The sequence below is a fragment of the Eucalyptus grandis genome, chromosome 7 (assembly GCF_016545825.1).
Source record: "Eucalyptus grandis isolate ANBG69807.140 chromosome 7, ASM1654582v1, whole genome shotgun sequence".
NCBI classification, from domain to species: Eukaryota; Viridiplantae; Streptophyta; class Magnoliopsida; order Myrtales; family Myrtaceae; genus Eucalyptus; species Eucalyptus grandis.
Window position 1 is genome coordinate 59,904,818 of NC_052618.1, and position 27,760 is coordinate 59,932,577.

Here is a 27,760-nt window from a genome sequence, read left to right on the forward strand (position 1 = left end):
CGCCGAACCCGAATGCAAGCTTGTTCAACCATAAGAAACAGTTGCATTTGTAAGACATCCACCTCGACCTTGTTAAGTCGATTATCAAGACCCTTAAGGAATGTGTAGACTCGATCTTCTTGGACAGTCGTATTGTAGCACCCAATATCATTGGGACACACCATGAGGTTAGAACAGTGAAAATTAATCTCCCACCAGAGTCCTTGAGGATCATTGTAGTATTTTTCTATAGGGCCTCCTACATGCTTCAGTTGAGTAAGTCGGTGCTTCAAATCATACTCCTAGGAGACATGATTGCCGTAAAAAAATGTGGTTGCCATCGAATCCCAACTACTTTTGCAGTTGGGAATTGGATAAAATCGCCAATCAAAGCCAGGTCCATGGAGTTGATTATCCATCCTTTCACTATGGAATCATCGGTTTTCCACTTCCAAAAGCCAAGACCAGTCGGATGAGGTTGGGGAAGATTGCCATTAATATATCCCAACTTGTCTTTGCCTAAGATTTACATCTCGACAACTTGGGACCAAAGGCCATAGTTGTTGCCATCCAACTTGATAGCATGGAGATAGTGCCTCAACTTGGGAAGGCGGTGCATGATGCTGGGTCAGAAGTTGCTTCATCACCATTGTTAGATCTTCAAGAATCGTCATTGCCAAAGAGCCCTCATCGGTTGATTGTGGGAGAGTTAAATTAATGCGTTTAGCCATGGTGAGAGTAGGTCTTAGGATCGAGTTGCCCTTATAGCATGAAGAAACGCATATAGCTTTCCGAAGAAAGTTTTCATATTTTTGTATTTTGTACATCGTTTGTTTTATGATACTTTTGAGCATATATCTACAAAGAAGAGAGTCAATCCTAACAATCCTCCTAATCAATTTGAGAGACAAAATGGGAAGTAGATTGACTTTGATTCCTATATTATCTCTAATTGATATCTCATACTAAAGATTGACTTGGATTCCTATATTATCTCTAATTAACAGCTCATGCCAACACAACTTTTGGCAAGCTCAGCCTCTCCAAATCTTGGCAAGCTCGGTTGCTCCTTCAAATCTCAGCGAGCCCAATTTATCATTATTTTCTGTTATAAATTGTCTTTAGCAAGCAAATTCTTCAAAATTTTCAAAGACTCAAATTATGAGTTGTTCTTCTTGTTGTAGTTGTAGCCTCTCCACTTTAGAATGTGAAAAAAAAAAATCCAGAAAATTATGCAAAACACTCATTTAGAGTAAAATTGTTCGCGTCAAATCATTGGTCATGTATGTGAGATGGCAAGTGACAACTAAACCACAATATCACAAATTTCAAATGAGTGTCGTCAAGATAATTATATTGAAATTCCATGCAAATGTTTAGAACTACATTAGAACAATTCAAAGTTTTATGCTAATTTGTCTCCAGATATAGGTGGTAGTGGCTTGTTATTCACTTTAGCATGAATAAAGAAACGCAATGTGTAGTTGACATATACAATATTTGTATGCTATGCCGCTGTTTACACTACAAGGGGTTTGTTATCCATCTAACTTGGTATCTTGAATATAAGCTAAATTAATATGAAATGATTGGTTGTCGATATTTCCTTTGGGTTCTCCGGTGGGCTTGGTTTGGTGTTCAGTGGCCAAATTCATTGTCGTCAGCACTTTTCCAATCTGAGGACAATAGTTAGCTGTCATCACATAGTAAAGATATGACATCGATACATTAGAAAATTACTTATATTACCCCCTTCGATTCAATAAGCCAAATCATTACATGAGAGAATCCATTTCAAGGTTTGATGGGTTTAAATTTCCTATGTCAAATGAAGGGCGAGTACTTAGTACATTATAGTGATCGTGTTTGTATTTCTTTCTCTCTCAGCGACTACTCTAATTAAAGCGACGAGAGGAGACTAGAGAGGGTAGCAGATCATTCACAAAGAGCATCTGGTGCGTCAACCCCATCAAGCGGGACTCTGACCAGTGAAGGGCACGCTTCATCCGTCGACTTTTCTCCAATGAGTCTAGAGAAGTACCATCGTTCACTTGACCATGTGATGGTGGAGACCGAAGCCAAAGGCAATGTCGTCGAGAGGCTCCATCATGTAGAGGACCGTCTCCACAAGGTATGTCAATGATTGGCTCAGTAGTCTGCACTTTTCTAATATTGACGATAAAGTAGTAACTTAATTGCGTAATGTTTGGTCCGCTATGTTTGCAGGTGGAGTAGTAGGTGAAGAAGTTTATGCGCAGAGAGGAAAACAAAATGAAGAATCTGTAGAGAGATCTTGAGATGAAGAACTTCCTCTTTATTCTATTTTCCTTGATATCGTACAAATGAGAGCTTAGCCTTTTATATACAAGGACTAACTCTGAAATTCTGTTTACAGATATGAAATCAGTTGAAGAAGAAGTAACTAACTGAAGCAAACTTTGACTAACTTCCAGTACCGAACTATTCTAGATTAACTAGCCGAGACAAATCAAGACTAACAGCTTTATGCAGACTTTTCATAACCAGTTTTCTTCTCATTCTTCTCGGCAGCATGTACATCTTCTTCTTCTTCTTCTACATATGTTTTCTCTTTAACACTCGTGTATGTCTTGCTTCCTCTGTTCTTAGCTTCCTCTATTCTTCCTGGTATCTCTTTTCCCTTGCTTTTGTTCTTCTGCAAACTTTTCTTAACAGCCCCCCTCAAATTGGAAATGGGTGAACACCCGATTCCTAATTTGATTCGTAGCTGGTAATGTGTAGTACGAGAGAGGGGTTTAGTAAATATATCAGCAATTTGACAGTTACTGGGAACGTATTTGACTTGTAATGACCCTGATGAGACTTTTTCTCTGACAAAATGAAAGTCTATCTCAATATGTTTGGTGCGAGCATGAAGAACAGGATTAATAGTGAGAGAGATAGCGGATTTATTGTCACAGAAGAGCTGTGTTGGAGAAGTCAATGAGCATCCTATATCACGAAGAACAAAGCTAATCCAGGTAAGTTCTGCAGATGTGGAAGCAAGTGCACGATACTCTGCTTCTGTAGAGGATCGACTAACTGTGGATTGTTTCTTGGCAGCCCAAGATATGAGATTGGAGCCAAGGTATGTACAAAAACCTGTTGTTGATCTTCTTGTCTCAACACATCCTGCCCAATCTGAATCTGAGAATCCATATAGGTGAAGAGAGCTTCGAGAGTGAATGAAGACTCCAAGATTCAGAGTTCCTTTTACATATCTCAAAACTCTCTTGAGTCTATGTAGGTCTGCTATAGTTGGTTTTTGTAATTTCTGACATAGTTGATTTGTAGCATATGCAACATCAGGTCTTGTTAAAGTCAAATACTGAAGGCCTCCTACTAGGCTTCGATATTCGAAAGGATTGAAGAGTAGATCAGAATCATTTATCAGAACAGTGGGCTTCAATGACACAGGAGTGGTGATTGGTTTACACTCAAGCATATGAGCTCGAGTAAGAAGATCCTTGGCATATTTAGTCTGGCATAGAAACAGATGATCAGAGGTGTTTTTAACTTCAATGCCAAGAAAGTAGTGTAATGGTCCAAGATCTTTCATATGGAACTGAAGACTGAGTGAATGAATAAGGTTGGAAAGAGACTGAGAGGAGCTTCCAGTCGTACTATATCATCCACATATAAGTAAAAGAATGGTGTCTAAATCGGTATGATAGATGAATAAGGATGGGTCGGTTGAGCTGCAAAAGAACCCATATTCAAGCAGAAAGTTGCTGAACTTGTCGAACCAGCTCGAGGGGCTTGTCGAAGTCCATAGAGACTTCGAGAAGGCATACATGGTGAGGTTTCTTGGGATCTTGAAATCCGGGAGGCTGCTCCATGTAGACTACCTCATTCGGTGTACCATGTAAGAATGCATTTTTGACATCTAGTTGATGAATTGTCCAGGTGTTTCATCATGGCTACCGATAGAACTATGCGAATTGTTGCATGCTTAATGACTGGACTAAAAGTTTCGTAAAGTCAATGCCTTCTTCTTGATGAAATCCCTTAGCAACTAGCCGAGCTTTGAGTCTATCAAGACTACCATCAGCTGCGAGCTTCGTTTTAAATACCCACTTGCCGATTATATTCATTTGATTAGTTCGAGGGATTAATTCCCAAGTTCGATTCGATGAAGTGCACCCATTTCTTCTGTCATTGCTTTGTACCAGCCTTTATGTGCTAATGCTGTTTTAATTGTTTTTGGCTCAGAGGTACTTCATATGTAGCAAGACATGCATACCGAGGATTGACCTTAACAATACCGACTTAGACCTAGTCTTCATAGGGTGAGTAGGTAATGTACCTTGAGAAGTCAGTCGATTATTTGAGGTGTTTTGTTCTGATTTGATTCATCGATATCTCGGTTATGGAACTAGGTACTTCAATTTGTTGAGGGCTATCTTGAGCAGTGATGGATACTCGTTCCACAGTAGTTTCAGCTGGTGATATAGAAACTGCTTGTTCTGTGTATTCAGTGAGATCCCTCCATTTGTGTGATTCATTATGGCTTCTTTTTCCCAATCTGTATACTGAGAAGTTGAAGGAGTGGTGTGATTTGTAGTCGAGGAAGCCAAGAACTGCTCTTCTTCTATCCACAGTTTATATAAGTGTGTATAGGATGGATAGACTGTTGCTAATTTTTGAGAGAATGGGAAAAAATTCTCATCAAATACTACATGTCGACTAATGTAAACATGACCAGTAGTAGGGAGAAGGCATCGATATCCCTTATAGTGATCACTGTATCCAAGAAAGACACAGGTTAGAGACCGTGGATCAAGCTTATTCTGTGCATATGGTCGAAGACACGGATAGCAAGCACAAAAAAGTTCCGAGATGATCATATCTTGGATTATGCTGATATAACTTGTCAAGGGAGATCTGCATCTGTAGTTTTGAGTAGGGAGAATGTTAACAATATAATTTGCAGTTACAAATGCATCTACCCAAAATTTTAGTGGAATTTTCGCATGGTATAGCATAGCCAGACCAAGTTCGACTATATGCCGATGCTTCCTTTCAGTGCCCCATTCGTCGGTGTATATGGACAAGATATATGCTGTTGAATGCCACAATTCTGTAAGTGAGTTCTGAATTTTTGGCTAATAAACGCTCCTCCACCATCACACTGAAAGGTCTGGATCTTACAGTTATGCTGATTTTCTACTAATTTTTGAAACATGAGGAAAATACTATAGAACTCGACTTCGACTTTAAAGGGTATATCCAACTGAACCGAGAGAAATTGTCAACAAAAATGACATAGTACTTGAAACTCTGGAAAGATTTAACTGGAGAAGGTCCCCAGATGTCACAGTGGATCTGTTGTAGAGGTTTTGTGGCTGTAAAATTCGACAATGGAAAAGGTAGAGCAGTACTTTTTAGCTATTTGGCAACTCCTACATACGAGTGTGATTCTTTGTTATATCAATCAAATTTTGAGCCTTCAATTGCTTCAAAATACTCGATTTGTGTGAGCCGACGTTGATGCCGAGATACTTTCTGCAACAATCCTCTGTCTTTGTGTGAAATAAGCTTCGCAGCATGAGGGTCTACTCTGTATAACCCTCTAACCTTCCTTCCTAGCTTCATGGTTGTGTTGGTTGTGCTGTCCTTGAGATACACACCAGTTTTGTCAAAAATAAAGGAACAAGGGTAATCATCAGTGAATTTTGATACTGATAAAAGATTTTTCTTAATCTCAGGAACTATCAGCACATCATTTAGAGGCAAGGCAGCAATTGCAGCATTTAATATTGCATTACCAATATATTTGACAGGTAAACATAGACCATTGCCTATCATAACTGTTTCAGCATTGTCATTTTTAGAAAGACTGTGAAGTATAGCAGCATTGGAAGTGATATGAGCTGTTGCTCCAGTGTCTGGATACCATTCTTGATCAGTTGTCTCTTCGATATGTAGTGCTGCTAGAGCTGTTGGTATATCCTCAGCTTGGTAGGAGTTATCAAACCGATACCAATAATGTAAAGCATCATGACCAAGCCTTTTACAGATTTGACACTCAAGTCGCTTTTGTTCTGCTGGTTTCTCTAATTGTATCTTTGAATTTGGTGTAGGATATGACCTGATATCAGAATACCTTTGTGCTGATACATTGTATGGTCTAAACCCTTGAGCAGAACCTAAGCCGAGGAGGAGTACGATTTGTTTGAACCGCTGATTTTCTTGTTCATAGTTCGAGTTACTATTCCTGTAACTCATATTTCTTCCAGGATAACCAAAGTTTCTATACCTGGTATTATATGTTCTTCCTCTTCCATAACCTCTTCCTCCACGATTACTTATTCTTGATCCTCTAGGAATAACATTTGATTGTATATATTCTCTGTCAGCCTCTTCGTTTTGTATGGCTTCAGTTTTCCTTTGTCCATAGTAAGCTAGGTTAGGTCTGAACTGATTTAAAGAATAAGTCTGTAACCTGGCTTCGAATCTTTCTAAGTGTGAGATTACTTCATCATATTCTGGTTGGGGCTTCAAACAGTAGATTGTGGTTTTAAAACTTTCGTACTCAGGTCCCAAGCCTTCCAGAATTCCAAATAACTTTGTGATTTCATCCACTGGTTTCCCTATGGCATTCAATTGATCACTTATTGACTTGTATTCCCTAAGATATGCTGATAATGTTTGTTCACGTTTCTGACAAGCCTGCAATTTTCCTCTTAGCTCAAACTCCTTAGCTACTGATTTTTGTGTGAACCGGTTTAACAGAACTTGCCAAACTTCATAAGCAGTGTTTAACCCTATTATCAAGCTGAGTATATTTTCTGATACTGCACCACTAATCCAAGAGGATACCAGTTGATCGGTTTTTATCCAATCATTATAATCAGGATTAGAGATCTCAGAAACTTGACCTCCTTCTTCAACCTGTATTGTCTTTGCAGGTGGTGAAATTTCCCCATTCACAAAACCGAATAGATCTTGGCTTCTCAAGAACCTATAGAATTGAGCTTGCCATAGGAGGAAATTGTCCTCAGCTAATTTGATGGTAACGAAATTCGAGATATTTACATGAATAGGAAATGGATATCTCAAACTTCTTGCTGCCATTCTATTCTTCCTGATCTTAGATCAACTCTAGTTGCAGACACAAACTCTACTGATTTGCAGTAAGATGCAAATGAGAATCTCGCTGATTTATATGTGGATGAAGAATACCGACTTACAGAACTTTGTTGGACAACTTCGGATATCTTCGAGAGATCAAAGAAGCTTTGAATCTAACTTTGATCTGGTGCAGATCTTCTCTATTTATTCAGCATCAATATGATTTCTTCAGGATGCGGTAGCTCTGATACCATGAAGAAGTTTATGCGCAGAGAGGAAAACAAAATGAAGAATCTGTAGAGAGATCTTGAGATGAAGAACTTCCTCTTTATTCTATTTTCCTTGATATCGTACAAATGAGAGCTTAGCCTTTTATATACAAGGACTAACTCTGAAATTCTGTTTTACAGATATGAAATCAATTGAAGAAGAAGTAACTAACTGAAGCAAACTTTGACTAACTTCCAAGTGCCGAACTATTCTAGATTAACTAGCCGAGACAAATCAAGACTAACAGCTTTATGCAGACTTTTCATAACCAGTTTTCTTCTCATTCTTCTCGGCAGCATGTACATCTTCTTCTTCTTCTTCTACATATGTTTTCTCTTTAACACTCGTGTATGTCTTGCTTCCTCTGTTCTTAGCTTCCTCTGTTCTTCCTGGTATCTCTTTTCCCTTGCTTTTGTTCTTCTGCAAACTTTTCTTAACAGTAGGAGGCCGAGAGGAAGATGATAGAAGGCATGTCTGAGAAGAAGGATCGTAAAAAGAGGGGATTGAGGCATATGGTGAAGAGCTTGGTCAAAGGAGGAGGCAAACACGATAAATCCACTTCCGATTAGCAACGTATAACACTTGCATGCACGCAATGCATGAAGTTGCCTTCCCTTTAGGGCTTTCTGCTTTGTTTTCTTCTCTCCTTTTGTTTTAATTTGAAAGGCTTAAAATGGTTTTGTTGGCCGAGGATAAGTAGGAAAGAGGGAAAGCGATCCCAGGTTGTGCTTGTACTTGTGTATACGAGACATCTTTTATAAGTCCAAGCGTTGAAAAATAAGAGATTCGACTAAGCAGCCTTTATGGCACTCCTGTAATTCGTCAGATACATCAAATTGAACCACAAAATGATCAGGCAAACTCCTTTGTATTTTTCATCGATTACTTCGGTATGGATTGCAGCGAGGCTTCTTTTGCTTGCGAGGTTAACATGTTGCAGTTGGCTATAGCATATTAGAGGAAAAAGTGCCAAAAAAGTCCTAAACCTTTTGCCTTTGTGCCAATTTGGTCATAAACCTATTTTTGATGCCAATTAAGTCCAAAATTTTTTTTACGTTGTGCCAATTCAGTTATTTCCGATCAATTTTGGCCGGATTTTGCTGACTGGACGCCGGTCGGTTGACGTGGCCTCATCGACGCTGATGTGGACAACTTTTAATAATATTTTAATATTTTTGATTTTTTTGATTTTTTGATTTTTTCTTTTTCTTTTTTTCTTCACCTCTTCTTCCTCCAGCCGGTCGCCGAACCTCGACGACCAGCCAGAGGCGACGGTCAAGGTCAACCTCGCCAGCCAACTCGCTAGTGGCCATGAGGGCAGCCTCGCGCTAGGTGGCGAGCCTCGCCCGTTCAGTGCGAGGCCTCCCTCAAGGCCTGGCGGCGAGGCTCGGCGTCGCCCATGGCTTGGGGTTTGGCGAGGACGAAGGCGAAGGTGGCGACGGCGGGGGGGAGGGTGGAGGTGACTGCGAGGAGCGATGGTCCCGATGGGGCACAACGGTCCTCGGCTTCGATATCTAGTCCTCTGTCCTCCAGATCTGACCCTTTCCCTTCTCTCCTTAGGTTCGCTCGCCTTTACCGGCCATGGGCGAGGTTGACCCTCGCTAGATTCGGCGAGGGCGAGCCTCGTTGCCCGGGCCTCGAGGGAGGCCTCGCGCCGGGTGGGCAAGGCTTGCACTTGTTGGATCTGGTGAGGTTGAGCCTCGCCGGCCATGAGCGAGGCTCGCCCTTGTCGGATCCGGCGAGGTCGAGCCTCGCCGCCCAGTGCAGGGCCACACTCGCGGCCACTGGCAAGGTGGCCGGTGAGGTCAAGGTCGACCTTGTCGACCGTCACCTTTGGTCGGTCGCCGGACCTCGACGATCGGCTGGAGGAAGAAGAAGAGAAGAAAAAAAAAAAAGAAAAAGAAAAAAATATTAAAATACTATTAAAAATTGTCTACATCAGCACCGATAATGCCATGTTAGCCGTCGGCGTCCGATCCAACACAATCCGGTCAAAATTGACCGGAAATGATTGAATTGTAGGTGTGAGTATCGGTCCAGGGGTCAACCATGGACCGACTCTAGATCGATTCAACCTTGCCGGTCCTGGTTCGGTACCCAGGGAGATTTGGTCGGTCCTTGGTCCTAGAATTTCTAGATCAGCACTGTGCGGGTTGGTCCTCAGTCCTAAGAGTTCCGGGTCGGTTCAACAAACCCTGACTATATATCTAATATATTACTTGTAATTTTTTTATATAGAGAAAATATTAAAATAAACGGCGTCAACAATATTAAATAGTTCTTTAGTGAGGAGTTAAAGTAATTTTACATTGTTCTTTAATAATTTAGATTTTTAATATTTTTTACAGCGTCAATAGTCATAATTTATGAAAGAGGAAAATGTTTTTGTGAGGAGTCCTCACGGCGTCCAAAAATGCATAATCCTATAGTATTCGTTCTCTTTTGTCTTATTTGTCATCTTAGTTTTTAATTTGCCAAAATAAAAAGAAACAACTTCTCCGCTCACCACTTGACACTCACCTCACTCACTTTGGGTCACTCGTGCTGCTTGTTGTTTGATGCTCGCTTGGCTTGTTGCTTCCCGCTCGACATTTGATGCTTATTCTGTTCGATGCTCACCCCACTTGACCCTCACTACTTGCCTTTCTTAGCTGACCTTGCTCATTATCGAACCCATTGGGTCGGTATGGTCCTCAGTTGCCTTTTTAAGGAGTATAAAAAATGAAATAAAAAATTATTTGTTGGTCCTAGGTTGACCCTAAAACTGGACCGAACTCATTGTGTTAGTTCGATCCTCAATCACTTTTTTAAAAAGTATAAAAAATGAAATAAAAAATTATTGGTTGGTCTTGAATTGACCCTAAAACTGGACTGAACCAAATAGATCAATTCAATTCTTAATCTTTTTTTAAGGAGTACAAAAAATAAAATAAAAAATAATCGATTGGTCCCAGATTGACCTTGGAACGGGACCGAACCCATTGGGTTGGTCCATTCCTCGGTCCAAGCTCAATAGGGTCGTTCCTCGGTCCCAAAAATTAAGGACCAACACTGTGCGGGTTGGTCCTAGGGTTAGGGGGCAGATCGGCTCAACCCAGACCATGCTTACCCTTACTAAATTGGTACAATGTAAAAAGGTTTATGACTTAATTGGTACAAAAAAAAAAGATTTATGACTAAATTGACACAAATAGAAAAGGTTTAGGACTTTTTTTGGCACTTTTCCCGCATATTGGAATTTGGGTACACGCACAAATGAGTTGATCTTTTGCGACTAGGAAGTTGACTAGGAGTAAAATACTTGCAGGAGAATTGATCACACCATCAGAGAGAGTTTATAAAGCATCGAGATTCCAAGTTTCTGTGAAGAAGAAACGTCTCTGCACTTTTATATCATGTGTGTGCACTTAATGATGTTGTGCTATTTATTCGATTCAACTCATGGATGAGTCTCATTATAGGAGGAAATTTGAGGTCGTGACAAGTCTAAATTTTACATTGTCGATATCTAACATGATTCTTGGCTTGGTGAGTTTTTAATTGAGCAGATTTGAGGTGTCAAACTATCTGGACTTGAATAGGGAGCATCCATGTTCAAGGTACGTCGGCCTTTTTCTATCTTCAATTTTTACTAAAGCACCAAGGGGGATAAGTATATTAAAAGTGCCAAAAGTTGTATACGACGTTCACTTTGTTGCCAAAAGTTTATGTTGGATCACTTAAGTGTCAAAAAATTTGAAAAACGATCATTTTAGTGCTAACGCCGATCTAATTGACCGGAAATCCAACGTGATACTTTTTTATTAATTTTTGAAGCTGAAATGGCTCACTGGAGAGTACAGTCAACATCCAAAAAACAAAACGACGCCGTTTAGCGTCTTTCCCCCAAGTAAGAACCCTAAATCCCCAAATTGAGAGAGAGAGAGAGAGAGAGAAAGAGAGCATGGGCTTCCTCCTTATCTTCTTCCTCGAATAACAACACCAGCACCTGCACCAATAGTGGCACTAGTAGCGACATCGGCACCAGCACCAGCACAACAACTTTGCCTCCAATTCATCTGACATTGTTGACAAGCCCAAGTTCGTGTCCTCCTCCTCCTTCTCCTTCCCCCTTTAGAAGGACCCACTTCAACTGCTCCTTGAGCAGAGCCCAATCCACCATCTCCATCTACGTCCTCCTCGTCTCCCTCACCCTCCTCGTCTTCACTCTCTCCACCTTCGACCCCCCTTCTTCCTCCTCCTCCTCCTCCACCCTCGCCTTTAATTCTTGTCGCCGCTTCTTGCTCGAGCAACAACCTTAGCCTCTCCTTGCTCACTTGGTTGAGCAATTACGACAGTGGGCGAGCGACAGCAAGCGAGCAACGATGGCCGAACGAGCTATGGTCGGCATTGGGCGAGGATTGGACAAAGAACCCTAATTGTAGTCCCCATATGAGTTATATGGCATCGTTTTTGTGAGGCGGTCCGCATATGACGACAAAACGACGTCGTTTCTTAAAGAGATGTCATTTTAAAAGGCACATCAACTTTTTTTTTTTAAAAATATAAAAGCCATGTAACTAATTTGGCCGGGTTCTCTCACCAGTGGCACCAAAGTGAATGTTTTTTTTTTTTCTCTAATTTGGCACTTAAGTGATCTAACAAAAACTTTTGGCACCGAAGTGAGCGTAGTACACAACTTTTGGCACTTTTAGTATACTTTTACCGTGCCAATGAGTAGAACGCATGCACTAGGAAAACAACCTACGTTCAGTGAAAACTTCTAAATGGTCTAAAAAGCCCATGCTTCATCATGGACAACAAAGACGCATTATGCATACACAATTATTAAGCAAGTAAACCAAGAGAACCCCCAGGTAAGAAGGAAGTAGTGTAACGTAAGAGATGTATGGCCTCTATGCTGATATATATACACGAGTTGCAGAAATGGTATGAACTAGTTAAGAAGAGTTTTAGGCTATGTATGATAGTCATGATAAAATTCATAATAGGATAAAATTTATCATATATTGTATTTGGCATTTACTCAAGAAAGGATAAAGTATGATATAAGAGGAATATAACCCGGATAAAATTATCCAATAAGGGAGGTGTGATAAAGGTGGATATGTTTTCTAATATCCATAATATAGAAGTTATTTTTTATCCAATAATGAACTTCTAAAATTAATAAAATTATAATAATATTTGAATATAAATAATATTTGAATTCTAATATAAAAAATTCCAAATAACATATAAATAAAAAAATTTAATCCTATGTTTATTTATATATTTGGATTTATTTCTATCTTATAATATAAATTTAATATATTAATATATTAATATATATTGTATTTATATTTATTAGATATTTTAGGTATATTATTATACTTTATATTTTAATAAAATTTTAGTAGAGAATGATGGAAGGGGAAAAGGAAAATAAAAATGAGGAAAACATAATAAAAATGAGCAAATGAAAATGAAATAAGCAAGAGTGTCGGAAAAGATTCTTACAGTCTCCGTTTGCGAAAATTTTAGATTCATTTATATCGATATGCTGTTTATATCAAACAATGTACTAGATATGACGTGAATATATCCAACTTCATTACTTCAAGTCGCAAAACAATGGATAAGATATAGGAAAATCCCTGAATTTCATATCATATCATATTTAATTCTATCTTAGCTAGAAATCCGAGCGATCAATTACAGCCTTAAGATAAGTTCATAATCATAAACATTATGGAAGAAGTCATTTCTTGAGAAAGCGCCAAGGTCCAGTCCCACTTCCCATTCTGCAAAACCACATCAATCAAAGCAAAATTGTACCATCACATCCTCATGAACATTATTCAAAACAGGGCATTTCTACTCATTACTACTCCTAATGAATACTAGAAATTAACTTTTTGCTTGCAATTGATAAATTGATTCTAAATAGTAAGGTGCTTAACTTAGTGCTTCATCAAACTTCTCCGTAACAAATATAAGGCATAATGGTTAATTAAAGTGCAAATTCTTGTCATGAGATAGAAATGAAAGACTTCATCTGGAAGATTTAAAAAAAGTAGGAAAGCATACCTCCAAAGACCAACTAGAGCCCGAAGAGCCATATATATAGTGAGAACCACCCATATTCCGACATAACCGTTACTCTTGGAGAGAAGGAATAATGAAGCAATGCTAATTAGGGAGACTGTAACCTGCATACAAAAACTCATTAGAGAACAATCAACATATTTAGAACTCATGAGAACTAAATAAATGAAGGTCTTGGTAGCAAAGATTTAGGGGCTTGCCATGGAATATGCAGAGTAGGCAAAATCCGATGCTCCAAAATTGACGCCATCGAGGACAAAAGCCAAACAATTGATGGGTTGTGTAGCTGTAATAAACTATTATACACATGAAGATGATTTACTCAATTTCTCCAAGAAAACTTGTATCATTAGATATTGAGCTAGTTGAGAGAACATACTGGAATGCCCACAAAAATTAGATGCTGGACATTGATATTTTTTGAGAATACTCCAGATCCGAATCTTAGGCCAACACCAACAAGCACAGCAAGCCCCATGCCTTGAACAAATCCCATCTGCATGATTGAAATAGTTCTGAAATTAGATTGCCTAGCTAGCAATCGGCAAGTTTTAGCTACAACACTGCATGGGTGAAAAGCACGGCCCTTTGCTAATGATCTAAACATTTATGTCCACTATCCACTATGTCTGAAGATGAGCAAATTTTCAAGAGAAAAACAGGATAATATATTTGACATTGGCCTATATCTGAAACCATGTTGATAGGGGTGGCAGCCACACTAGAGTTCATACTCGGTACATTTTCGGATCCAAGTGCGTGCATATGTGTGTGTGGTCACATGCAAAAGCACGCACGCACCATATGTGAGCATGTGTCCCGGCATATGATCTCTATGGGCGTAAGGGAAACATCATTCCCTAAAATATGATGTTGGTTTTATCTTAAAAAGAATCTTAGTGTACTGCACCGCTTTGTCTCATGTGGTGTATTTAGAGATAATACAACAAAAGAATATTAAATGGGTATGATGCTTCTTTGTACTAAGTTGAATATTTGTGCACGATTCATGCTCGAATACTACTTCTAATTCGATCTTTCCTTTTTTCTCTTTACTCTCAGGAATCCCCAATTTACGATATCAGGTGGTTCAAAATGTCATTATGACTCATCAAGATAAATACCTGCAATACTCTAACTCCAGCCGCAGTTGCCTTGTCATAATCTTTCTCTGCAAATGCACTTGCTAAAATTGCCTATTTGTAAAGAAGGGACAACTTAGTCAATAATCACTATCAACGTTGCACATTATAACATTAAAAAGAACTATAATGATCGATATAGGCCTAACGACAGGTGGTGTAAGATAAATGATGATGGTATAGTTAGTGACATATATGATGAGGTTATAGCATAATCTTTACAGCGAAGAAGAAAACTTTCAAAGGAACATATCCTTTAGTTACTAAAATCAAACATCATGAAAATCATGGCCAAGAAGTTCGAGTGTTCTAATATTTATGAATGAAGTAGTTTCCTCTAAGTTAAGACCCTTTCCAATCAAAGGTATCAAAAATCTCAAATGATAACTACGTGCTAATGCAATGGATCGTACTTCTTTTTGCATTTTGCTGATAACTAGGCGGTTTAAAGAAGCTGGTGGCAAATCCTTAGACTATGTTATGCTAACATTGAAAAATAACTCTTGTTCACAAGTTCAATCCAGGATTGGCATCTCTGACGTATTCCTCATCTCCTTTTGGTCTTAGATACCAAGCTCCAATATGTTGTCTATTTGAGATCTTCTAATATGCTCAAGTGGATAATGAACATTTAAAGCAAGTTTTCAACTGGATACCAAACTAAAAAGTATAGAAGGGAGATAACCAAAAGAAATCTAGACGTGGGACTACCGTTTTTCAAGAAAGCAAACAACACTCCTAACAAATCTCATTCTTGTTGTTCAAGAAGCTAATTGCCTCATGCGTGTAGTTTTGCTTCACTTAGAGATCTTGTGAGGGCATCACACACTGAGGAAGTACTCCTCATTTCTAGGAAAGTATTCAAGGAAGCAGTTTTACCTGTCCAGCAACAGCCAAACCATCAGCCAGAAGTGATGATGTCATCCAAACCTGTAAGCATACTTGAAATGCAGCCATAGGAATTGAACCCAGTCGTGCAGCCATTGAGGCAGCAAGGGTAACACAAATTGTGGCAGCTATCACCCTTGCCAACAAAAGAAATCCTGTGAATGAACACAAGCATTCCTAGAATTAGTTATATTCTCAAAATTCAGAAAAGAACATGTAGCAATATAAACAGAAATGACAATTGAATTTCTTGTTGTGGCAGCCTTTTCAATAATGTAACACTGGGGGAGCACATGGCTATAAAACTATGAGCAAATAAATTATCAGTATTCATATTAGATAAAGGTAGAACCTGAAGGGCAACTCTGCTCCCTTTGTCGAAGGAAGAAGGAAGATAAAGTGATAAAGTTGGTTAGTTAATACATGTATCTATGCACATTTGCTTACGTAGGAATATTTACTGACCATTCTTTAAGAACCGGCGAAATTGTAAATCTTTACGACTCGGAGGTAAGAGATTAACTTGTTTCATCAGCCTCAATAGCAGAATAAGAGATATTAAGTACCTGGCAGAATCACAAGATAATTTATAAAAATAGGGAATATAGTCATTGTCAAATTTTTAAGACATTATGACACATATATGAACATACGAAATAATGTAACTTTTGGAGACATAAGTAAGGAACTGATGAAAATTAGGGGTGGATGACACCACTTACTGAGAAAGAACATGTGCAATTGCAGCACCACTGACTCCCAAATGGCATGCAAAGATAAGTATTGGATCTAAGACAATATTTGTGAGATCTCCTGCAACTGTTATTAATACCGGTCAAATTAACAATCAACTAACTACCGAAAATAAACATAGTTCCAGTTTGCCAAGCCACAAAAACCACTAACTTCTCTGTAACCATGAAGCATCAGTATACCGTACAAAATGATAACTTTGTAAAATGCAAGATGGAATATCTCTAGACCCTCCTATTGTATTTTATTTCCTAACTCAAAACACTTAATATTTTTTTATTCCCACCACTGAAGTTAATTAGAAAATGAACTTGCAACAATTTCATTTGGGATGAGAACTATACGTTTTAACAAGACATATCATACTATAATCCAGTCAATGAACTATTAGAGAAATAGGCAAATATAAAATAACTCACTGCGAGTGGAATTGTTAACTTTACCATAAACAAGTTATAGGATTCTAGGACTCCGTAATAGTGCATTCATACTATAATCCAGTCAATGAACTGTTAGAGAAATAGGCAAATATAAAATAACTCACTGTGAGTGGAATTGTTAACTTTACCACAAACAAGTTATAGGATTCTAGGACTCCGTAATAGTGCATTATGTATGATATGATGACTATCGGTTGGCAATTTTGTCCAGAAAAGCCCTCCTCCTGCAGCTTAGACTTTAAACAAATTGAAAAATCTGATTCTTTGAAGATTCAATAGAATAGCTCTAATTGATGTACAATCATTGTTTTCTTCCGTCTCATTTTTCCATAGGTGATTTCTCATTGCCTCAGGCACTTTCATCACAAACATATTTAGGTCTATGTTGGACATATCAAATTTGTTTCCACATTTGATATTAAACTTAAAATTATAGTGATAATTGTTAAGATACGTGCTATATATACACTATAGACCCGTTTTCTAACTGGTCTTTTGAGGAAGAAACGTTTGTCGAACCCGGCATCAAAGAATAGATTTCAAATTCTAACTTGCTGTCTGTTGTAGTTCTGCCTATCTCCTGTTCTTGTGATCATGCCTCCGGTCATCTAGATGATGTAAATTTCATGTGTAAGACTTGATTTACACACAACGTGAAATACTAAGAAAAATATGTTTTGTATACATTGTGAGCCCATTTCTCCGTAATTTAGGTTTTTAATAATATAAAATGTAGTCTAACATTAATGAAAACAGTTAAATGCAGATTTACCATTTTGACACAATAATTGGAAACAAAAGTTTTGAGAAAGAATGGGATATTAATCCGCCATACCAGTGGCATAGAGAGGAGTTTTTGTATCCTTGAAGCCACGAAACACGCCTTGCATTGCCAAAGAAAGAAGAACAGCAGGAGCCCCCAATGATCTTAACGTCAAGTACTTTCTAGCAGGGGTCATCATGGGAGAATCCTGTCCAAAAAAGCAACAGATGCTATAAGTTAAAATCATGTCAGTGCAATGCAAGTCATTACTAGCTTATTTAGTGACCTCAAATGTATAACACTAGATTCTCCGACTGAATGTCACTCAAAATGCAATTGATCATGTAGAAAGGGGAAAATGAAAATAGCGAGACCAAGTGTCTATAATGTTGTTACTACTAATCTAATAGTAGAAAAGGAAAAGGATTAGCTGGTGTAATCTACTTATGTTTCATCTTATATGTCTATGTGAGGAGACAAACTATGACGAGCACTACAAGAGAGTTTGAGATTACTATAGCTTGGTGTGTTTTGTTGCCTGTACATAGGGCCGGAAGGGGTTTCCTGGTATCGAGGTTCAAATATAAATGTATGACTTCCCCTCATGGAGCCACCTTAAGAACTGGAACTTGTGGAAGGTATCGTGCACCTTTTGGATGTCAATTGTAATAAACAGATAAAACTTTGCTTGTATAAAAGTAAGAAGAATTTTAGCAGTTAAAAAAGTTCAACAAAAGACATAATCAAAAGACTTACAGATTTTACACCCATAAAAGCCAAGAGGGGTTTAGCACCAAATATCAGAAACAATGCTTGTAAGAGACCAAGGATCGCGCCAAGTATTAGTGCGGTAGATGCGGAAGGGATATGTCACCTTTCCTTGCTCAACTTGGCTTTTTTTGGTTTGCTACTGAATATTGGAGCGCACTTACATGAAGTTGCAGAAAAATCTGGTCACCAAAAGTGTAATCATTAGAAACCTAACATCTCAGCAAGTTTTTCGGTGAATTAATGAAACTAACAACATGAGATGGAAACTGTTAGGAAAATTTCTTATGATGTTTTGAAGATGACAAAACAAATCAAAAGCTACTAACGTGTTTAATAGCTAAGTAACAGACTATGCAAATGATAGAACGTGTAAAGAATATCGTCAAAATCTATACTTAAAAGAACCAGAAGATAGACTCTATGTTGAAGCTGAACTTATTTAGACTGTGTTAAGACCTTTGGGCTAGATATGTTCAGAAGCAGAATATGTTCAGACTTACGTACAAATTGTAAAGTCTACTTCAGACTGAAGACACTCAGATTTTACTTTAGACAGAATACTCTTAAACTTTACAACTTTACATATAGACAAAACAAGAGACTTTACATACCAACAATCCAGAATGAGACATGTCAAGAACATGAAAATTCATAACAAAGCACGTACATAATGAGACAACTTGATAAAATGTAACATAAGCCTCGGACATATAACGGCTAGTGATATGATTTTGTAGCTATATTAAGATGGATTTGATTGATACAATCTAATTTATTGACAATTGGATCTTAAAGACAAGAACTTTTTAAATGAAGAAGCTCTACTTATAGAAACCAAGATTTTGTTTGTGTGGACGATTATAATCAACTTAGGATTATGCTTCTATCACTCAACGGCTATTAAATCTTCTTGATACAGATCTGTCCAACGGGTAGATTAGAAGACAATCCTCTAGATACTGTCCAATGGCTAGTTTGGAAGTGAATGAGTATTTAAGAAGACCAAGGACTGAAGAGCAAGTAAGAGACAAAGCGTAGAATCTAAAATTCCAAAGTCTGAGCAAACTTTGATCATACACTTGTTTTTTGTGAGCTTAAACGTTTGTGATCATGAGAGAAATACCAAAATAGTGACTTAGTGAGATAATGTGATATATCACTAAGTGTTTGCACTCAAAGCTGTAATTTATTATTGATCATATAGTGGAATCCATCCAGAAGACTTTTAGTGTGAAAAAGTAAACGTAAGCTTGATCTAAGCCAAACCACTATAAATTTCATGAGTAATATTTTTTTGCCTTAACTCTTCTTATTTAATTCAGTGCATACTTACAGATATTTCAAAAGTCTATTCCATCGCGTAACAGATTTTGAACATCTACCAAAAGTCCGGTGGCTTGTTTAATAAGATTTTAATCCTTTTTCAGATTTTGCTCACAACTTATTTTATTCCGCATTTATTTGTCAATGTTCACCCCCCCCTCTAGGTGATAGTACTAACATTTTCAGGAACAACATCCATGGATTAAAATTACCAAGATATATATTTGTTGTAGAGTACTTGCTTGTGGGGGGAGGGGGGATGTAAGCTTTTACTTCAATTCAAAAATCTAAAAGAAAAAAGGGGAAAAAGATTTTGGATAGACTCTTTCAGCTTTTGATTTAGGGCATGGTGCCAAGCTCACTTCAGTGTCTAACATATGGATCTCATTTTTATTCTACCTGAGGTCCTATATAAACATAGATGCTTGAAAGGTGATTGGCTTAGTTAGTGAAATGAGTCTGGCAATACATTTTCAAAGATAAAGTACCTTCTTCTAGAACTAAATCTTTCACTTCACGGTTGTTGGTGGAACCCCTTTCCAAATTCTCAAGCATTTCATCATCAGGCATTGACTCTTTCTTTTCTATGTTCTTAGTTGAGCATGTCCTAGGGTTTTCATCTTCTTCTATGCTGGCACATGTTTTTCCAATAGTTTCTTCTTCGGCAACAAATGAAGTTGTTATACTGACCAGTGGGAATATGGCAACCTTTGAAGCTTGATTAAATATAGCAATAGAGACTCCTACAGCCGCAATCTCCACTGGACCTGCACATGACAAAGTTAGCATAGCGTTCATCTAGTTATCATACCTCTTGAAGCCTAGAGGCAAGTATAGTCATTGTAATGCGTAGATTGGAACTTGTGTTTCTAAAATCGTCGTCATAAGATGAGCTAAGTCCTCATGTTTATTGTTATTTTGAACCCATCCAATAATGGTGGGTACCAGTGGAAATAAATCAACAAAATCAGCAGTCTATTCGCCAAATGCTCCTCATTCGGAAGGCAAGACAGGCTCAAGGGGAGCTCAGCCACACAAAACCCTGAAATCTCTTGTTGTACCAAAAGCTTTTGCATGTTATTGAACGTGACAATTAAAGTTGTCATAAGAAATACTCCAATTGCAAAACCCTATTAACAACTCAACTAATCAGTCAAATGATGTTTGAACATAGGAACAAAGACCCAGAATCAAGATCTTGAACAGTAGAAACCTGGATCTCCTACCAGCTTAAACTTTCATGCTCTTGGCGTTTTATAATAACTGTGAATATGATTAAAAAAAAAAAACCATGACATGCTATAGAGTTCATTGTGCGGTCCAAGAAATCACAGTAGCAACCTGCCTAGACTTCACGTGGAAAAGCTTAGACTTGATCATCATACCTAGACGACCGATGAATGCAGTATCAATTAAGGAAGCGATTGGGTCAGCTGCCAAAGCCAAGGCAGCAGGAAAAGCAATCTCCCATATCTCTCGACCAAGTTCATCCCTTTTGAATACACGCCTGCAATCCAATTTGAGACCATTGTTTAGCTTTAAAGAAGACAGCTGAGGTACGTTTCATCCAACTTATTCGTGTCATAACATGACTTGAACATTAAGCTCCCGTGACAGACATCACTAATGGGCGAAACGCTTGACATCATAGAAATGAGCTAGTTGGCAAGCCAATTCATTTCTGCCTGGACTTCATTTAACTTGCACCATGTAAGCATATTACATGAATGAATATCCGAGATGATTGATGATTAGTATTGTGAAAGATGATATCCTGCCAACGCTAATTAAAGTCTTGCACTAAGCATTATTCGGGAGTGTAAATGAGAAATCATAGCTAGCCTTAGTCTTAGCTGTTCAAAGATGCAGCCAGAGTAGCCTTACCTTAAATCTCTGGAGAAGATAAAGATTGGAATGCTCCACTTGCTTCTCAATGGATGCTCATCATTTTCCTTTATGATAACCACAGGATCATGTTGATCAGTGCCTTCAGGCATGGCCTCTGGGGTATTTCGATCACTGTCCTCAATGATATTGTCAGCAACGTGAACATCAGATTGCCTGGCCATGATATTCTGAGGAAAATGAACTTGAGTTTTAATCTGCCAAAGTTCTAAATGTAATAATTTAACCAGGTTGCTGCCACCCAGTACAATGTTGCTCCTGATGCACCGTGATCAAGTGCTCAGTTTCTAGTGTTCGATATTTGCAGGGTGTAGCAAGCTCCAGATCTGGATGAGAAGGAAACAATTAAAACGCTAAAATCTTCAGAAAAGTTAGTCCACGAAAACAATGAAAGGGGTAGAAATAAGACATTCTGGCGTCTAAGTAGGTGACCAGTTGTTGAGCGACAGGAAAGAAAGCAAGCGAGCACAAAAAAAAAAATCAAGGAGTTTAGGATGGACCTCCGTAGCAAGGAAACTCTTGCGGGGTGTACTGAAGTCCACACCTCACAAGAACGAGAGATGATAAAGAGGCTCTGAGGAGACATGCAAGAACTGAGTCATTATATACACAACCCCCAGCTTGATGACAGTTGGAACCTCCCTCAGTCGAAAGGGACTTCCCACTTTCTCTATCAATAAGTCAATTGTGTGGGGACTAACGCTGTATCCAGTATGTGAAGATGTTGAGACCCAAATTATGAGCGAATTAACTAGCTCAAGAAGATTATTTATCACGTATTTATGAATAAAGGCTGCATTGTTTTGTCTCTAATTGAAATGCTTCGGTCTATTTATCATTTGTAAATAGCAACATTCCGTAGAGAAGTATTTAAGACAGGTGGACATATATATATATATGAATGGACAAGCAAACATATTTATGGTTTGTTATACATATGCATAGAGTTGCGAGCGCGTCAGACTAAGTTTAGCTAGATTCAGAGCATGAGCTAACAAGTATGCATGGGCAAAATAAAGCACAACAACACTTGGTTCCTTTTTGGGTGAAGCAACAAACGTCGGGAATATTAATATGAGAAAGAAATAGGACATTCTAGAGATCAATTGAATATATCTGTTGATTTTCTCTATCTCTCAAGATTGTGCGAAATCTCATTTCATTACACATATTTTGACAATCTCTCATAAAACCTATAAATTAACTGGTACTCTTTATTATGATATATTAAAATACGTACAAATTGCTCAATTTACTATTCCATATAATTACATTTAACTTGGTATCAAATCCTGAGATGCACCGGGTGTGAGTGCACACCCAAGTGCATTTCTAGAACTAATATTGCTTCTCGTCATTTCTTTTTCAATAAGTCTTATTATCATCCAATTGATTTTAACATTGTTCATCTCGTCCGATAACTAATGTCATCTTCAAAGCCCTGTTATCTAAGCAAGCCAAGTTACTATTTTATCAACAAAGTCAGCCACATTAGCCGCTTGCTATTTCCATCCGATTCTCGAATTGGACATTACAACATCGGCCGCATTGGTCGTGTCATTTAGTAACTATTTTGAAAGCGAAGCTAGTTGCATCGGCTGCTTGCTATTACAACCCCAACCACATTGGACGTGTCTATCAAGTTACTATGTTGGTTAGCAAAGCTAGCCATATCAATCGCTTGCTATTTTACCTTTGCTCATATCCAAGAACTGACTCAAACCAACCCAATTCTAAAGTCTATAGTCTAGGCATTTTCTAACTTTCACTTTTATCAATTAGCTTGAGTATTAGGCCATGTTTGGTAACAATCCAAACATGGCCAAATTTTTATTTTTTGTTCCCGGGATCAGTTTGGGAACAGAATCGCATTTGGTAAAAATTTTGTTTATGGAAACAGATTGGGAGTAGAATCAAGAATAACAAAAAAAAAATGTGATTCTTGTTCCAGAATCAGAAAAAAGAATCAAAATCAACTATTTTCTTCTCTTTTCTTCTTCTTCAATCGCGTGGTTGTTGTCCGCCACCGTCCGCCGCTACCGCCAGTTGCCGGCAACCGGTCCAACGAGCTCGCCAGGCCAAGGTGAGGTCCAACGAGCTCGCCAGAGGCAAGCCTAGCCACCGGCAAGGCTCGACCTCCCCAAATTTGGCAAGGCCGAGCCTCGCCGAGGCCGGGAGACCCGCCCGGCCCGGCGAGGCTCACCCAACCCCGGCGAGGCTCGCCCGGCCACCGGCGAGGTTGGACAAGCTTCGCGATGTGCAGCTGGGCAAGCCTCACGACGCGCAGCCCCACCGGTGGCTAGGTGGGCCTCGCCCAACCCTGGCAAGGCTGACCTGGCCATCAGTGAGGCTCGGCCGACGAGGGCCAGCGACGCTCCAGTAAGGTCATCGGCCCTCATTTGGCCGATCGGCGATCCAAACGGGCCCGAAGAAGAAGAAGAAGAAGAAGAAGAAGAAGAAGAAGAGGAGAAAAAAAAAAAGAAAAGAAAAAAAAAAAAGGAAAAAATTATAAAAATTGTTTAAAAATTAAAAGAAATTAATTTGGAACAGAATCAATACCAAACGCAATTTTATTCCAGAATCAGAAATTTTGGATAGTTATCAAACGGTTTAAAATGCTTAGAATCTATTCCTGGGAACATAATCGTTACCAAATATGCCCTTAGTATAATTCTCTAGGATATTTCCCTTTATTAAAGATAATTAGAATATTTTTATAGATTTTGTGTATCTTTCAAGATCGTGTGATGGCTCCTTTGATTATGCATATTCATCACACAATCTTGATTGATATATGTTATCTTTGATGGTCTATTATAAATCCTGTAAATAAGTTGATACCCTTTATTATGATATAGTGAAATACGCACAAATTCCTCAACTTAATATTCCACATTATTACATTTAACCGCCTCGGGGGATGTGATTCCTTACATGGTTACAGCAATGCAACCTCCCTCGGTATCATATTTCCCTAGATATACAACACCGCATAATGTTTCGAGTCCAAGTCCCTGGTTTAAGGAGCGACTCACGCTTGTTGAAAAGTTCAAAAGACCTCTATCCAAGCATGAAGAAACGTTACTATTCAGAAAAGATCTCCCAGCGGCCGAAGGTCATCGTAAATAACGAGGCCAAGAAAACATCGGGTGGTCCTGAACTGCCGCATAGGCCACAGGCCACTCCATTGATTGGTTGCCACGTGTTCAAGTGGAATTTTTCTCTCCTCCGATGCCCTCTCTCTCTGTTCCATTGGTTCAATGATCTCGAGATTTGCTGCAGAGGGAACGGAGGACTGGGAAAGGAATTTAATTCAGCTTTAATTTCGACTTAACTTTGATTCCTAATGAACTGTAAAAGCTCAGGGGATTTTGCTTATGAATTTTCCCTGTAATTTCGGTCTATCTTGCTGTGCACATCTTGTTTGCGGAGCTTGATACTGGAGTGCAGGCATTACCAGCTTTATGGCGCGTTGCAGAAGCAAAAAGAAGTAACCGAAGGAAAGAGAGGGGGTGAAAGAGGGGGAGAGGGAGAAGGAGGTAACGGAGGAGGGAAAAGAATACGAAAAGTGGGGCTTAACTTAGAGACAGGACGATCAGCGAGCGAAGTGGACTACGGCCTACGCGGCGGTCCAGGACCACTCGGTTTTTGGGCGCTGTCGGTGTGCAAAGGTGCGCTAGGTAAGAACTGCACCAGATACCATCGCATTTCAGAATAAAAAAAAGTGGTCATGAATGAATCGATTGACGAACCTCTCTCGGCGTTTGGCTGCAATATTCTAGCATTTCCCCCAAAATGTCAATGCATTTGGATCCGCTGAATATGCAATTCTGCCTCGGACGTCTGCCCTGCCGTACCCAGAAGATCTTCATAAAAATAAAACCCGAACCAGTTTTCCAAACTCATTTACATAGTCCCGACACGCTTCATGACTGAAATCAACGAGAAACATCCTCTCATGTTTGATTGCCCGGCAAGTGCATACGACTACGAAGTTCTTTAGGAACGATTTTTCATTCCAACATTGCTTCCCAACCGAAAGTTCACACAACGTGCCATCCCAGACCAGCATTTGCCCCTGAAATTTCTCCGACTTCCAGCTAATTTGCATCGATTACGAAAATACTGAAATATGATGCATTTAGTAATCGAAGTCGAAGTTCCCTCCTCCATTACGAAAACAGGACTGTTTAGTCACCCTTGTGGAATTTATCTGGTAATCCATGGTTTATTTTCAATTTCTGTATGATATGCTTTTTTATGGATTAGATTCTCTGCGGTTCTTTTAGTTTTAACATATGTATACATACGCGATCTCCGACGGATAATTGAAATTATGAAAGGATGCTCCTTCTAAAGTAAATCGGATCCTACACGTATAAAAATGCATGTCGTATTCACATACCTTGATTCATATAAAGCTACACGGGACGCAATTAATTTACATTATAATTCTGTCCGCATGATTGCATTATTCTCCTTAGCCAGCCACGACACAAATGAAATGACCTCCAAACCGCACCGTCAAATTTTAAGAAACTATGTATGTCGCATTCTTGGAAATATTATTTGAGAAAATCATAAAGGTACATCTAGATGAGCCTTCTGTTGAACTAATCCTCAATGTGGTAAAAATTAAATCTCGTAAAGTTTTCAGATTTTTTTTTTTTTTTTTTTTTTAGTTGACAATGTGAAGGAGATATTATTTCACGATTTGTTTGTAGACCTGTCATAGCCCATAATCATTTAAATAGGTCAAAATAATTTTCCACTTTATCTGTGGATAGCACAATTTTTTGGGAACTCATGCCACATGCGATTCGTGAACTTGCAAAGATCCAAATCATAAATTAGTCATATGGGGGAGCAAAAGAATGGACAAATCAACTCGTTCATTGTATGGCATGATTCAAAGCATAAGCTGACGACTTATACATAACAAATCGAACTTTTTTTAGGATAAAGCGATAAATATTATGAACGTGGATATGATTAAAAAAAGAGAGAAAAATAATACACGCCTCAACATAAGGGGAGACGGAATCCTCCCTCAGTATCATACTCCCCCGGTTAGGCAAAACTGCAGAGTGTCCAGGTCCCCGTCGAGATCACGTTTGGAGAAAAAGGTCAAAACGACATTCTGTCCACGCCTGTACGACCTTTCCTTGTAAGAGCATATTCGCTTAGCTTTCCGCCTCTCCCACCCACCCCTCCGGACGACTCAACTCAAAATGGGTATTCTTTTATTCGTGGGTTTCCAATAGAGAAAGACGACGAATAGTTTATGGTGAATCCAAGGACCAAGGAAGCCCCGAGAAACGGGACCAGTTCCGTCACCTCCCTATCATGCCCCCAACAATGACAAGGACGCGAGTAAATAAGCAATCGTACAGATCGGCGGCTGGGTCAGCGGAGGACATAATATTTTTGGTTTTTTCGGTCGAATAGGACGTAGATATTAACTAATAGTAGAACCGCACAGGATACAATCACATCTGCGTACACGCGGACAAACGGATGAAAAAGATAGTCGGGAATCAATCAACCCATGTATTGACAGCGAAAAAAAAAATATTCCGACGCAATCATTTCCTTCGGAATTTCGCTGCATTTGACGTTCCCGGAACGTGAATGCACTTGGAACTACGAGCGCTATTCAAAACTCGGCGTCCGGCCTGCCCTAACCCGAAGATCATCATAAAATAGAAACAGATTCGCCATTTTCTGAACGAACATGTTCTCTGAATTCATGCACATAGCCACGATGGCCGGGGGATCGTTGAGGAGCAAGGGTTCTCACGTTTCATGACTGAAATCATCGAGAAACTTTGAACAAGGGTAGATTGAATCGAAATGGTGGAGTGGACGAGCATTGTTCATCTCCCTCCGTCAGTTCTGGCTGGTGCAAGATCTTCTCAACAACCCTTACCCCAATTCTCATGTCTCTTTCAATTACAACATCAAAAACTTAGGCTCTCTTTCTATGGCGCACCAGCATTTGCCCCTGAAATAATTCGATCGAGTTCTAGCTAAATTGCATCAATTACGATATATCCTGCAATATGATGCGTCTATAGTAATAATTAACATCAAAATTCAATTCTTCAGTAAAACGTCATAGTTCAGTGACCCTTGTGGAATTTATCTAGTAATTCATGGTTTATTTTCTGTTTCTTTATGGTACTTTTTATAATTTAGATTCTCCAGTTGTACTTTTACTTATGTGTAGATACACGGTCTCCAGTAAATTTTGTGTCCTGCACATTCACTGAACTTATATTAGAAGGAGCTGCTTTAAAAGTAGATCGGATTGTAAATGTATATAAATGTATGTCGTTTAATACTTA

General features: G+C 38.8%; 1 protein-coding gene and 2 long non-coding RNA genes across 3 annotated transcripts; 2 read left to right on the forward strand and 1 right to left on the reverse strand.

Annotated features, from left to right (window-relative positions):
• The first annotated feature begins 2,370 nt into the window (after nucleotides 1-2,370).
• Nucleotides 2,371-3,609, forward strand: LOC120295274. The gene is made up of 3 exons (XR_005552628.1): nucleotides 2,371-2,978; nucleotides 3,061-3,085; nucleotides 3,161-3,609. It is a non-coding gene; the product is annotated as an uncharacterized LOC120295274 (long non-coding RNA).
• Nucleotides 3,610-5,665: 2,056 nt separating this feature from the next.
• LOC120295626 lies at nucleotides 5,666-6,145 on the forward strand. Its single transcript, XR_005552997.1, has 3 exons — nucleotides 5,666-5,780; nucleotides 5,926-5,987; nucleotides 6,081-6,145. It is a non-coding gene; the product is annotated as an uncharacterized LOC120295626 (long non-coding RNA).
• A 6,924-nt stretch (nucleotides 6,146-13,069) lies between these two features.
• Nucleotides 13,070-21,577, reverse strand: LOC104454660 (protein DETOXIFICATION 43). Its single transcript, XM_010069570.2, is given in 13 exon segments — nucleotides 13,070-13,124; nucleotides 13,411-13,532; nucleotides 13,629-13,724; nucleotides 13,808-13,924; nucleotides 14,553-14,624; nucleotides 15,450-15,613; nucleotides 15,924-16,024; nucleotides 16,181-16,277; nucleotides 17,487-17,622; nucleotides 18,171-18,364; nucleotides 19,997-20,275; nucleotides 20,894-21,015; nucleotides 21,393-21,577. Coding segments are annotated over 13 exon segments (1,740 nt in total).
• Between the last annotated feature and the right edge of the window lie 6,183 nt (nucleotides 21,578-27,760).